Source organism: Coturnix japonica, chromosome 2 (genome assembly GCF_054131305.1).
Source record: "Coturnix japonica strain WE chromosome 2, WE-NBRP24, whole genome shotgun sequence".
NCBI classification, from domain to species: Eukaryota; Metazoa; Chordata; class Aves; order Galliformes; family Phasianidae; genus Coturnix; species Coturnix japonica.
In genome coordinates, this window is record NC_140664.1 from 14,808,928 (window position 1) to 14,823,814 (window position 14,887).

The following is a 14,887-nucleotide window of genomic DNA, read 5'->3' on the forward strand; positions in this document are numbered from 1 at the left end:
GTTATTTTCTGTAAGATGAAAACAAGAATTATAAATCTCCAGATCTACCCTTTCTCTCGTTTATTAATTGTATTGGTGATGTTTCTTTTTTATTGAATTTAAAACACTTATTTGTAGTTTAAATAGCAAAAAGTCTGAACCTTACTAAAATAAATCATCTTTTTAAATATATTTATATATATGTGAAACCTATCACAACTGTAAAGAAACAATGTTAAATTTTCAGTGTTCTTTCTTTCTGAGCTGACACTGTCTAATCTCTAGTTTTCTAGAACTTAGTTGCCTAAGTATGTACTTACTTTGTTCTCATGATTGGTTTTTTATGTCTGTTTGACTGTATACCTCGTTTTCTCTCCTGAGAAAAGCTAGGTTAAATCCCTTTTGATTCTCCACTGCACTTGCAGTTATTTTCCTTTTCAAGTACAATTGTTTCAGTGTGCTATCAGGTATAATATAATTTGTTGATTTTGTCCATTTCAGAGGATGACAATCTTTTAGATTCTCATTAACTCATTTCTGTTTTATTGTGCTCTTAAACAGACACAGCTTCAATTACAAATCTTGATTTTAAGAGCATAAGAATTACCAGACCAACTGCTCTGGTTGACCACAGTTTAATTTGCCTCTAAGAGCACCTGTAAGTGAAAAGCTAGAAGATTAACAGATAGTACAACTATTTATGATACAGTTTCACCAAAAGTCTCCCAGCATCAAATTCTTAAGGACTATACTGAAAGCTAATTGGGAGCTGGGGTACTGACTGGGAGCAGGAGAGGTAGCTATGATCTGACTCAAACAGATGTATAAGCAAGGAAGTAGTGTTAGTTTTGGCTTCAGTTTCTAGACCATAGATACTCATGTCTTGTATAAATGCTAAATAATAATAATATAAAGAATCTCTGGGATTCATTGGGTTTGCAACTCTAGTTAATAACCTATTTAACTGTGCAATTAAGAGAAGTACATAATACTCATTAGTATGTTTGAAATTTATAATAATTAGTTCTTACTGTAAGGAGAAAATGCCAAGATTCTTTTGGTACTACTTAGTTGAAGTAATTGGAAAATGAGCTGGCCAGAGCACATAATTGTTGCAGTGCTGTTGTAATAGAAGATATGTTTCTGTGGTGTTGTTTAGATGCATAAGGATTCTTATTCAAACACTGATTTGTTTTATTTATTTGTTTGTTTGTTTGTTTGTTTGTTTGTTGTTATTATTATTATTTCTTTTTAATACAGACCTGTATTTGTCATATACTTAATTTGAGTATCTGAGAGGCCTTGCTCTATCAGAGTGTCATGAAATCAGAAAATGGTTTAGGTTGGAAGGGAATTTGGAAAAGGGAAATCATTTGGTTTAATGCCTCTGATCAAACAGGGACTCTTACCAAGGTCAGTTTTTTCAGGACCACGTTCAGCTGGCTTTTGAAGGTCTCCAAGGATGAGAGACTCCACAGTCTGTGCCAGTAGTTCATGACACAGTGAATAAATGTTTCTTAATATTAAGACAGAAACTCCTGTGTACCGATTTATGCCTGTTTCTTCTTTTCCTGATTCTGGGCACTATTGAAAAGAATCACCTTGTCCGCTTTGTACTCTCCCTTTAGATATTTACATATATTTATAAGATCCGCCATGAGCCTTCTCCAGGTTGAACAGTCTCAATTCACTCAGCCTCTCTTTATAGGAGAGGTGCTTCTGTCCCTTACTCACAGACTCACAGGTAATGTGGAACATCCATCCTATAAGAACAGTCTGCAGAAGAGAAGGCTCTGAGGTAACCTGATTACAGCCTTTTAGTATCTAAAGGGGAGCTACAGGAAAGAAAGGAACATACTATTCAGGAGGTTCTGTGGTGATAGAACAAGGGGGAATTGATTCAAGCTCTAAGAGGGTAGATTTAGATATAAGGAAAACAACAACAACAAAAAACTTCTTCTAGTGAGGGTGGTGAGACACTGGAACAGGTTAGTGATGTAGTTGATGCCCCATCCCTGGAGACTTTCAAGGTGAGGCTGGATACCTGAGGCAACCTGATGTAGTTGTGGTGTCCCTGTTCATTGCAGGGGAGTTGGACTTGATGGTCCTCAGAGATCCCTTACGACTTTAAGGATTCTATGATTCTGTGATATCACAGTGGTTGAAGTTCCCCATGAAGACCAGGGCCTATGAACATGAGGCTGTTCCTGTTTGTCTGTAGAGGGCCTCATCTGCTTCTTCTACCTGTAGCAGACCCCCAGTATAAACTCAATCGGCCTTGTCTTTTCTTTAATCTTAATCCATAAACTTTCAGCTAGCTGTGGTTCAGCAACACCAAGTGCACAAACATGAGAAAAAACTTCTTGACTTAGAAAGTAATGGAACATGAACAGGCTACCCAGCCAGGTTGTGAAGTTTCCTTCTCAAAAAATACTCAAAATATGCCTGGATGCTTTCCTGTGCTACCTACTCTAGAGAACGTACTTTAGCAAGAGGGTTGGACTAGATGACCTCCAGTGGTTCCTTCATTTGCTTTCTTCCTATTTTTCTAATATGCTTTCTCCTAGCTTTTTGTTTTAAAAAATCATTTTGTTTTCTTCTTTTCATTCATTATAGTAACTGTTGCCTAAATTCTCCTTTCTCTTTTTAATTCATATTTTTTTTTCATCTAGATTTTTTTATACTCTTTATTTCAGCCCTCAGTTAATATTTGCTACTATCCCATTAGCCAGGGAACTATGTTTTTATTTCCATCTACATTTCTACTACACCCCTACTGCTTTTATGTCAGTTAGTTCTATGGTCCTCCTGTGGTGTTTTTCAGTCTTCTTTCCTGCAGATGTATGGAAGATGTTTCTATTTTTTTCCTGAGAGGCCTGGAAATGAGAAACTATTGCAGTAGAGTTGGACTTCTTAGAAGAAGGAACACTAACAATTTCAAGAGGATGCTCATCTTGCAGTTTTATCCTTCTACTTAGATGTGCCTTTTTGTTGAGGAGATAGTCATGAAGGAAATAATGATCACATTGTGGTACATAGAAACAGGCTTTCCAGGCATATTTTAGAGGAATCACGCTATGGAATTTGATCCCTGGGCATTAATATCTGGATTATGTATAAATTTGTTAATAGGAAGAAAGTGTTTGACTATTATTTGACTATTATCTCATTAGAAATAATTATACCCTGTGCTGTCAACACAATTCAGTTAGTATAATTTTACCAGACATTTTTTATTTACTGTGCCCATGTAGTGTCAATGCTGATTTTGAGGTAGTTTTGCTGCCTCACTTGATACATCACCCAGTTAAAAATAAAGACATTTTATCAATCAGCCATTATAATATGAATCTGAAATGGAGGAAAGTAGGAAGTACTAACTCTGGGAAATGTGGCAACAATACTGTGAGAAACACAGCATGTTCTCACTCAATTGTCCTCTAAAAAAGGTGAAATTAGCACATATGGTTCTTCTTGTAACAGTGTACATGGGGAATATTTACAGCAGCTGGGTCTAATTATTTTGAATGTTATTGCAGCTGTTACCTGCCCAACTCCACCGCAGATCTCTAATGGAAGGTTGGAAGGAACAAACATGGACTGGGGATTCAGCATTAGCTATGTTTGCTCTCCAGGTTATGAACTCTCTTTTCCTGCTGTTTTGACTTGTGTTGGGAATGGAACTTGGAGTGGTGAAGTACCTCAGTGCTTGCGTAAGTATTTTATCTATGGTCCTGTATTTCTTAATTCAAAGTTTGTTTGTTTTTCATATATTTTTTAAAAACCTTGTCTAAAATTGTGATACTGTTTACATACTAGTGAAGAGATAGGAATATCTGTAAATCTTTTGTGAGGTCACAGGAAAATGAAAGGAATATAGTCAATGAACATCAAATATCCCAATGAAAAAGCAACATGCTGTCTTGTGTTTGGATACAGCTATGTAAGGAATTGGGGAAAATTCATTATAAACTCTTTATTCGCTCATTACTCATGCTAGATTTTCTCTGATGTCACAGAGAGTTTCGTATAAAACTACTGTTTACTAAATCCCAGAAGTATTCGCTGTCAATTTTCTGCTTTTCTCCATACATTAAATTATGAGTTCTGTGTAGTAAATTTTATTAACTTGAAAGTTGTCATATTGATGAATTTTTATTTTGCTAGAAATGTAATTGTAATAGTAAATGAGACTTTTTCTTTAGGGTTGTATTGTTCAACTTATTGCTTAAAAAACCTTTTTAAAGAAGTGATTGTTATTCTTCTTAGAGGTTTATTTGTTTGCATTCTGTAGTTGTTGGTAGAACAGCTATACCACAGGAAGTACAATCTTGAGCAAGGAGTCCATCTGGAAGTGCGTAATTTCTTTCTGGTGGCTCTAAAGCTTCATTTGAACTTGCTAAGTAGCTTTCTAAATGTTGGGGGGAAAAAAGCATTTTTTTATTATTTTACCAGGGTCTGATGTTTTTGTTTTGTTTGTTTGTTTTTGCATTCTTCATCTCTTCCTTTCAAGAATGTTCTCTATTTAAGCTGCATCCTAATGGCATGGAACCATAATGATCATCATCACATCTTTACTTTAGTGTTACTAAAACTACATATCAGAATTGGAGTGTTGTGAAAAACTGGAAGCATTTGCTATTTATGTTCACTAGAAGAAGGTTTTCCAGAATTTACAATATTAAGAACAGCAAAGACCGTGTAAAATGCTTTTCGTCATTTGCTGTTGATTGAAATATTATGTTCTTACATTCGTTTTTGGTATCACAAGCTATTTGTCATCTTTGATGATTAATAATTCAGTATGCTCTGAAAAAGGCATTTCACCTTTAAAATAGTTTAAAAGGTATAGTACAGCCCACGAATTAAGGATGGTTTCAGGCAGAGATTACATTAACTGAGTATTGCTGATGTGCAGAGGTTACCCATTGGTTTCCTGTGTAAATCAATGGGCAGCTAGTGCTTGTCAAAGAGCTTAAGCTACCTGCCATCTGGCAGAAATGAGAAGGAGCTGGTGAAAGTCATTTTCAATAAGCAATCTTTAAACTGCCCTTGACATTAGAAATTTAGTTCCCAGCTTGATTCCATAGAACCTGTAGCTGAAAATATGCAAGTTATTGTTAGATGGAATAATTTGAAATGGGATATATATATATTTGTTATTTATCATCTATAGCCTCCTAAATTTATCTGTGTAATCAGTTACATAGCCTCTTGAGTAAAGGACTGCTTTTTTATGGGCTTGAGAATAGATGGCAAAATATATATATATATATATAGGTCTTTTCCTGAAAATACTTAACCACAGATTTCGCTTACTATTAGTCAATTAAACCTTTTTGAAGAAAGAGAGTAGCTTTATAGCCTCAGTGCCAGAACTACACAGGGCTATCTCTGTTAAAAGCTTACCATATCTCTATTAAAGTTTCCAGGAAACCATAGGACATTATTTCCACTGAAATCTGTGTTGTGAATGGGAACACTCACAGAACTTCTAGTTTGCTGTACTTTCAGTTTGTTCTGTAGTTCCCTATTTCAATATCAGGGGAAGACCATTGGGAATTAGCATAATGCCTAGTTTCCATTGCTTTTATATCAAAGGCAGATAGTAGATATTCGATGACTGTTTAAAGGTTACCGAGAGTGGGATGATGAAACTTTGGTTTTGTTTTTTAATTAAAAAAAATAATAAACTTAACAAAGCATTAAATTTTATAATGTAAGAATTTTTTTTAATTTTTTTTTTTTTTTTAATTTTTATTTATTTTCCTGAAGAGTGGATGCTACTTTGTTAATACAAAATCAAACAAATAAACAAATTACCTGATATGGAGACAATTTCAGACCTCTTTGTTAAAAAAAAATATGTTGCATATATCTTTGAATTAAGACTTCCATATGATTTTAATAATTATAACAAAAATTGCAACTGTGTTTTTTCAATCATTCAGTGAGATAATTTCTGTAGCACTAGTCCCTATTCACTAGATCTTTTTTCAGAATTGAGCCCATAATTCTTTCAACAGTTCCATTCCACTTGAGGCTATAAAATTTTATACAGCCTTAATATGTTGTAGATGATGCCCTTTTTCTTGATCAGCATGGGTGTGCATGAAGATCCTCTACAGCCAGTGTCAGCAATAGTAGGTAGAGGACATTATATTAAAAGATACATTTATTTACTATCATGTCTTTTCTCACAGCAAAGTTTTGTGGTGACCCTGGAGTACCAGCTCAAGGAAAAAGAGAAGGCAAGAGCTTCATCTACCAGTCAGAAGTCTCATTCATCTGCAATCTGCCTTTTATTTTGGTTGGCTCCAGCACCAGGATCTGCCAAGCAGATGGCACCTGGAGTGGTTCTTCACCTCGATGTATAGGTAAGGTGACCCATATTGTAAACATTTCCTGGATGCTTATTATTCCTTTTCCTGTAAGTCAATCCAGGTGTTTTCACCTATTTCACATCATATTCATGTTTTTCTATGCTGTCTGAGAATGAAGTCACTTTATTTCTGTTTCTCTCACTGGCTCATTACACATTTTTGAGCTTTTATTTCTTTCTTTTTAATATATATATTCATATGTTTCATTAAAATATTATACTTTGCTTTGTCTCTAATTTAAAATATATATATTTTTAAGAACCTACTCGCACAGCATGTGAAAATCCAGGAGTACCAAGGCATGGATCGCAAAACAACACATTTGGCTATCAGGTAAAGTATGCTATCTTATTAATTGGATATTAAATACGTTAGATCCTGCCTCAAAGTTAATAAACTTCTGATTAGAGGTCAAGAAACTGCTTATGTCCTAAAAAAGTTGGTTGCTCAAATATTACTGTTTCCTTATTTCTGCTTGATGAATTTTTGTGACTTTGTGTCCCAAGTGCTCTATAATGGAAATATGGTGATCAAATTTTGCTTCAACTTTCACCTTGAAGGCATTCAGTATTTCCAAAACAATATATATGAGCTTTGTGTCCTTTCACTGGGCCCCCTACATCTCTTGTACTGGGGATTCTAGCAATGAAGGCAGCACACAGGTGCATCTCACTAGGGCTGAGCAGAGGGAATGGATCACCTCCCTAGACCTACTTGCACTGATCTACCTGATGCAGCCCAGAAAGCTGTTGATCTACTTTGCTGCAAGCCTGTTTTGTAAGCAAATGTTTGGATATGTTCCTGGTGGAATTACATGCAGTGTGTTTCCTGTGCTACAATGCAATATATGCAGAGTAAATCTTTTGTAGTATGTTTTCCCTATGGAGTGCAATATAGACACTGTGATTCTAGTTGTGTGATGTGAGTTGTTTTTGTACTCAGTGATGGAAAACCCTTTTCATAATGTAGCAAGAGATCTTTAATTATAATGCTTAATGAATTACAATACTAAAATGTGAAATTGAAAAAGCTTCTGAATTTCTGATTTCTAAATCACATAAAGCAAATGTTAGTGAGTTGTTTTCATGGGTGAATGGTGTACAAATGCAGAAATGTGACCTATTGTTTTCTAGAATTATGATAAGGCAGGTGCAAACGAACTAATGAAGAGTCAAAATTATTTTGCAGTCCTAGGACTAACTTCCTTTGGAAGTAATACTCTGAGGATTTCCGTGAAAGTAATGCCTTCTATCTATTTCCACAGAAAATACAATAGACAAAGAGCACAATAACTGTATTTGATAGAGCAAATTCTCAGCTACAAAACACTATCTTTCAACAGCCACCACCATTAGTTATGCATTTTCAGCAATCATGAGTAAGATCCTCCATGCCATGTACATAAAAATCTGTACCAGTGGTGGTGTTCCATTGCCTCTCACCACTGTTGAAATGCACCATCCATCACCTCACTGTGCTCACAGACAGTCTTGGTCTTTATAAACGTTCAGCAATCATCAATGAATGTCAGTGTGTGCCATTTTTATTTCCACAGGAAGGAATTCAACTACATACCTTTGCTTCATATGCGCTTCTTTGTCAGATGCCATATTGTCAGTGCCCCTCTGCTGCCATCTGTTGCACAGCAACAAAATTAAATGGAATATTGGTGGGAAGGTTTAGTCTGTACTGCCATAGTACCAACATCTGCCTCTAATGTCATTGGCCAACATAATAAAATAGGAGGCATTGATTTTGCAGCAGTCCTCGTATATTATGCTAGACTGCAACTCTTTATTTAGCTGTGCAAGAAATGAATCATTGTAATGACCATTTTCTACAATTTTATTGTCCCAGCTTTTCTGGCATATTAATGAGCATTTTATCACTAAAGAAGCTAATGGGGCCTTTCTCATTTGAGATGTAGATGTGGCTGTGTGTGAAAACATCACTCACAGCTAGCACTGAATTGTCAAAATATCTGGCAAAATGTCAGCTGATAAATAATTTCTAAAAAAAAAAAAAGTGTAGTTGCTAGCAGGATTTACAACCTTGATCCCACAGTTTTAAGGTTAGTGACTTGCAGATTAATGGGGCAAATCAGCAAATTTAGTTTGATGATAATTATTTTGTGAAATGTATGAGCTATAGTCTTCTCTAGTCATCAGTATACCCTCAAGCCCTGATGTAATGAATTTTGGTTTTATATGTGAACTACATGTCTGAGTGGGATTTCTGGCCACTCTAAATATGACTGCTTAGTTAATACAGAACAAAAGAGTAGCATTCTCACACATGAAGCAGAGTTCAACTCTTTATTCCGTTGAGATAACAGTGAAAATATTCAGTTCTAGACAAGTTATTGTATCTAGTTCCTGGAAAGAAATATTACATTAGTATATATTCAATAATATTATGACTCATTTAAGCCACAAACATAATTTAATTTATAATATGCTATAATTAACTTCCTTTATGTATGGAATAATAATAATATAATGACTTCTGTTTCTTCTATCCACAGTAGAAATTTAAAGAATAATTATAAAATACGGAAGTTGAGATGGCTTTAATTTCCTTTTCTCTGACAGTTCTCTTTTTAGTTCTCTCTCATTTTTAATAATAGATCAAAAGACTTTCTCAGAATTAAGAAAAATGGTTTGCAGTTGGCAAATCTATAACAAGGAATTGTCACCATTAAATATATAGGACTCTAAACCAAAGTTGTTTTGTTTTTGAAAAACAAAGGGGTTGAAAAGAACATTCTTAAATGCTTCTCATTTAAACTAATAGCAATAAGGCCATTAAAGTGACTTTTAACTTTGTCTCAACAAAATGAAAAATAAGAATAACTTGATGGTAGAATTCAAGTCTTCTTATGTCAAGTCCTATGTTAGTGCTGTCTAACAACTGTCAAAACTTCCTCCTCTACAAAACTGTATCACTGGCTGTTACTTGTTTTTCAAAATACTAAGTCATGAATTTCCACAGTGCTGCTTTTTGTTACTTTTGTTTCTTCTTGTTCTTAATGATCTGTTATCTTACTATTGCTTGTGCTGAAAACTCAAGCATATGTGACACAATACTTGACTTGACTGAAAGTAGTATCAAAGCTTGACTTCCCAGACCCTACACTAATAAAAGCACAAATATTTCCACTTCACATTTGAATGGTACTTCATGTGTTAAGCAAGACAGTGTTCTATTTAATGAAATGCTATTTGAAACTTGATCTGAAGTTATGGAGCAACCTTGCACATACTCGCTTTTTGTGAACTAAATGCCTATAAAAACTTCAGTGATTATGGAACTGTCAGATAAATTTGATTCTGTCAAATCCTGCAGGCTAGCTGTGGACACAAGCATAGTTGACATAATCACTGCAATGTTGAAATTTATGCCTTAACAGATGCCATGCAATTTCTGAAAAGGATTACAGTTATGCTGTGGTCTTTATTATGCAAATGTATTGTCCTGGTTTTATCAGTATTCCATATCATGACATCATGTGTTTGAAACCACAGCATATATGTACCTAAAGGGAATAATTATACAAAGCTCTTTGCTGTCATTGCTGATTCGTATTGTAAACAAAATGAGTGATTAACTACAGCTTACAAACATACATTGCAGTGTCAGAGTAGAGTAAAAAGCTACTATGAGCTCTTAAACTCAATTTTTAATTACCAAAACTATCTAGTATTCTAGAAACTATGTCTCTTTCTGTAAAAGTGTAGTACTACAATGCTTTCCACTCTCAATCTTTCTATGGGCAATAAGAGAACATTCCTCTTGACAAAAGTCCAGAATTTATGATGTAACTGAATTCTAAATAGTCAAATTCAAAAATCAGTCATCCATATCTAATTCTTGCAGAAAATAAAAAAGAGGGATGACCAAGCAGTGAATACTTCAGAAAACATAACAAAATTATTTATAACTCACTTTGAAGTATGTTAGACATATGTACTGATTTCTAGCACTTTTCCTGAATTTTTTGCTTCTTTTTTTTTTTTTTTTTTTTTTTTCTTTCTTTCTTTTTGATCTTTTTTGCCTTCTTCATTCTCATGGGCATATTTATATCAAGCACATTTTTACACCAAGAATTCTGCAACTCCAAAAATATTGAAATCTACTCTATAATGGTCCATTTCATCTATGTTAGATAATTGTTCTTTGTTACCCCTGAAAGCTGATTCTGCACAGGACATCATTTCTTTAAGTGACTGTGGTTGAATTGTTCACAGCTGTAGGCTCCCCTGTACCATCTGAGTCCCATCTCTTATCACACACACAGACCTGCAGTTTTCTTCACAACAACCTATGCCACCATTTCTCAAGTGTATTATACCAATCTCAGGCCTGTATTTCTCTGTGTTGTCTTTCATTAGTGGCTAATATCTCATTCTGCATGATAGCTACTTATTACTACCGTGGATATAAAATTGTGATTGTACTGTACAAAGAAAAAGGAATGGATGCAAATTAGTTACAACTACATGATCAAATGAAAAATTGATGTTACTGCTAAATCAAAATAAACAAAAAAGGCTCCAAACAGGTCAAGACAAGCTCAGAGAAAGGAAGCCTGTCAAGTCTCTGCACAGTAATTATTACATTACTGATTACAGCAATACTGTGTTACTGGCCTACCAGACTACAGATATAGCAAAAATTTAATGAGGTATGATTTTTTTCATTTAAAAATAGCATTAACAGTCACTGAAAAGAAAGGACAGTCATTCCTGTTGTGGTTTAACCCATCAGGTGGCTCAGCGCCAAACTGTTTACTGAGAATATAGAAAAAGATAATAGTCATATATATGAATGTATATAATGAGTGCAGAAGCAATTGCTCATCACCCCCTGATGTTGCCAAGCTAGCCCCCTTAGTAAGCAAAAGAAAGCAAGATGAATCCTCACTTCCTTCAAAAGTCCTTCCAAATGATGTCAAGGTATGGAATATCCCTTTGGCCAGTTGAAGTCAGCTGTCTTGGTTCTGTTCCCTCCCAGCTCCTTGGGACCTAGATGAGAATGGCCTTGGTTCTACACAACACTGCTTAGCAGCAACTATAAACATTGATGCATTATCAACATTGTTTTTCTCTTAGAACCAAAACACAACATCATGCTAGACACTCTGAAGAAAAAAATTCCATAACAGCTGAAACTAAAACAATCCTCTTGGCATCTTAGTCCTCTGACATGAATTGCTGGGGACAGAGAAGCTTCTTGGAATATCTGCATGTTCTTTGGTAAACTGAAGACCAAAAAAAGAGCTGAAACTGAATTAATTTATGTTGATTAGAAATAAATTTTATTCTTGTATATAAAGTAAGAAACATTAAGGAAATCATTATGTGTTATATGTAATTATGACATTATTTTTCATTCATAATTCATATAGACTGCTATCCTATTAATAAGTGGCTGCAGTTTGATATGTATGGATTTACTTTTCTCATTCTGCTGTGTTAGGAAACATCAAATATATAATCTTTTGGTACTTAAAAATACAAAAATTTACTGGTGTTGGTTGTTTGAATATCCAGTCCATAGAAAATGTTATAGAAAAAACAGCTGTGGAACAGGGAAAATCAAACAATATGAAAGGAAATTTTCCTTCCACCCAGGACTGACAAAAAACACTGTTACACACAGAGTACACAGAGTAGTTCCTTTCTAAAGTCAGAGAAGATAGTGGATAAAGACTCCACCTATTCTGTACATCATCTCAAGACTTGGGATTTTAGTACATATAACACTATATTATAGCGCCACCTGGTGCCTTTAGTATGACAGCTCTGTAAAACTGACCACACACACACACACACAAACAAACAAACAAACAAAGTAGCTCTACTTTGGAAAACAATTACTTGTTACTTGTAGCTTTTTTTTTTTTTTTCCCTATTATTATGATTGTTTTATTATTATTATTTTATTAACGGGGAGATCCATTCCTTTATTTATTCATTAAGCTAATTTTGAAAAGCATGGCTGAAGTTCTAAAAAGACCTTAATCACTAGGTCAACTAATATAGTATTGATGCTTTTTTGGAGACTTATGTTTGTCTGACAACGATAACACAGTTAAACTCCATTTGCATGGAATTTTGTTGTTGTCATCGTTGTTGCTGTTGTTGCTGCTGCTTTATTTAAAACAGTAAGAGGAAATAAGGAAAATGGTTTAGTGAGTAGTTACTCTTTTGGATAGAAGAAGTACTGTTGTAACAGGTGGCCACAATACCCAGAATTTTATTTTTATTTTTGGAAAATTAGAGAATGCTAGCAAATGAACCTTACCATTTGGTAGCTAGAGCCATAGAATATCCTGGATTGGAAGAGACTCGCAGGGGATCATCAAGTCTTGGCTCTGTACACAATTAAATAATCATTAAAACATATATCTGAGAACATCATCCAATCTCTTCTGATTTTAAAAAAAAAAAAAAAAAAAAAAAAAGCAAGTATTGTAGAGACATTATATATACTGGAGCATGATGATATAGCATTGTTGATCAGCCCTTGTGCATTCTAATGAAATATTTCTCATTATAGCATCTGGATACATACACTATTCCACAAAGCACAGCCTATTAGAGTTCTGTGGCTTCCCTGCTGTACTGCAAGATTTTATAGCTGGCTGTTTTCTCTTTTATGTGGTAGAGGAAGTTCAGAGCTGGGAAGACACAGTAAGGAGAGATACCACAGGACTCAAGAATTTGATTCTATTCCACAGATAATTCCACGCTGTGGGAGTCTTCTAATGAAAATGAAGCAATTGTTTATCTCATATCAAAATGCTATAGAAAGAATGTCTTTCTACAGAAAGAGTGTCATACTTTGTCAAGTGCTTATTATGTGAAGGAGTATTTTGTCTTTTTAACAATATATCGGACTTTTTACTTTTCAACAGGTGGGAAATATTGTTCAGTTCCAGTGTAAGAAAGGACATCTTCTCCATGGATCAACAACAAGAACTTGCCTTCCTGATCTTACATGGAGTGGAATTCAGCCAGAATGTATACGTAAGTAATTGATAGATGGAATAAGTATTTCTATTAATGCTAAAATTATTTGTTTATTCATTGGTTACTTAGTTACTGAAGTATTTTTATGAAGTTAACTTATTTTCATATATAGCTAACTTTTATTTAATATAAATTTTCATTACTATTTTACAGTAGATAAAAATGAGAAATTAAATTTTTTGAGTAAGCAAATTTTTCTCCAATAGTCTGATGAGATTTGTAAAGCAAAGAAAAATAATCACAATATCAGTGTACTGGGTCATTTTAAATCTGATCCATTTCAAAGAGATAGCCCTTCAGTTGACCAGAGGGATGCCGAAAATAAGTTTCTGTCTAAGAGAGCTCATCTGTTTCAATGAGGAATGTGCAAGGAGTTAGGAAGAGGAAGTGATGAGAACAGTCTATGAAGGAAATCCCTACATCAGTCTATTTTGTACAGGATTGGATAGTTGCAATCAGATCTGGCAAAGAGTTTTCACTACCAGTTTACTAACTGTAATTGGGGTATTAGTCAGGGTATTTTAAGAAGGTTGGGGGGGGAGGGGGAGAGGAAGGGAGGGTGGGAGGAGACAGGGAAAAGGGTTTTGTAATTGTAATTTGTAGAATTTGAAATAAAGATAATCTTAATTGCAGACAATTTCATTTCTTAGATCTTTCACATTTCAGCATCACAGTTAATCTTTCTAGCTCTTCAGCAAGCCATCTGTGTTTTTCTGGAAACAGTGTCACCTTAGAAGGTCTGATCTTAAGGAATACTGTCAGTGTATGCTGACTGTATCCACAGAAGAAAGCAGCATTAGTGTTCCATTTGGTGCTAGTGCTCCCCCTAAATAAACAGCAAATCAGTGGCTCTGCCATACTCTGGAGGTATGGAGGTATGCTGTCTTTGAGATAACACAAATCTCTCAGACACTCATTGTGAAGGATGTAAAAGAGTTTTCACAAGATTAGTATTAGTAATTAATTTTTGTCCCTGATATTTAAATTTTTGCCTTAACTATGATAACTGCAGTGACCTACATAGTATTTTCCAAAGTGACCCATTTATTTCCTGTTATTTAATGCTATATGGGTATTGGATGTGGAAGCAGCCCCACCTGTGAGGTTGCCTCGGGGAAGGCGAACACAACCGCGCCTCAAAACTTCTTTGACATGGAAGGATAGAAGGGTAGTCGTCATAGGTGACTCCCTTCTGCGAGGAATGGAAGGCCCTATATTCCGGCCCAACCCTACCCGCAGGGAGGTGTGCTCCCTCCCCAGGGCACGGGTCAGGGACGTTGCTGGGAGACTTCCCAGACTGATCTGCCCTTCTGACTACTATCCCCTACTGATAGTTCAGGCTGGCAGTGAAGAAGTTAGTAAAAAAAGCCTGAAGGCTATCAAAGATGATTTCAGGGGACTGGGGCGGGTAATCAAAGGAAGAGGTGTGCAAGTGGTTATTGCATCTGTACCTTCAGTGGCAGGGAGGGAAACTGAGTTGGGCCTAAAAAC

The 14,887-nt window shown here is 35.1% G+C and overlaps 1 protein-coding gene across 3 annotated transcripts in view; it reads left to right on the forward strand.

The window, feature by feature from the left end:
• The window catches only part of CSMD3 (CUB and Sushi multiple domains 3), a 468,617-nt gene that overhangs the window by 434,830 nt on the left and 18,900 nt on the right, over positions 1-14,887 (forward strand). For all 3 annotated transcript variants that reach the window (XM_015856172.3, XM_015856173.3, XM_085537054.1), the window contains 4 exons: positions 3,519-3,692; positions 6,183-6,356; positions 6,622-6,695; positions 13,282-13,393. In XM_015856172.3, coding sequence (XP_015711658.2) covers positions 3,519-3,692; positions 6,183-6,356; positions 6,622-6,695; positions 13,282-13,393 — 534 coding nt within the window. The remainder of the gene's footprint in view (positions 1-3,518; positions 3,693-6,182; positions 6,357-6,621; positions 6,696-13,281; positions 13,394-14,887) is intronic.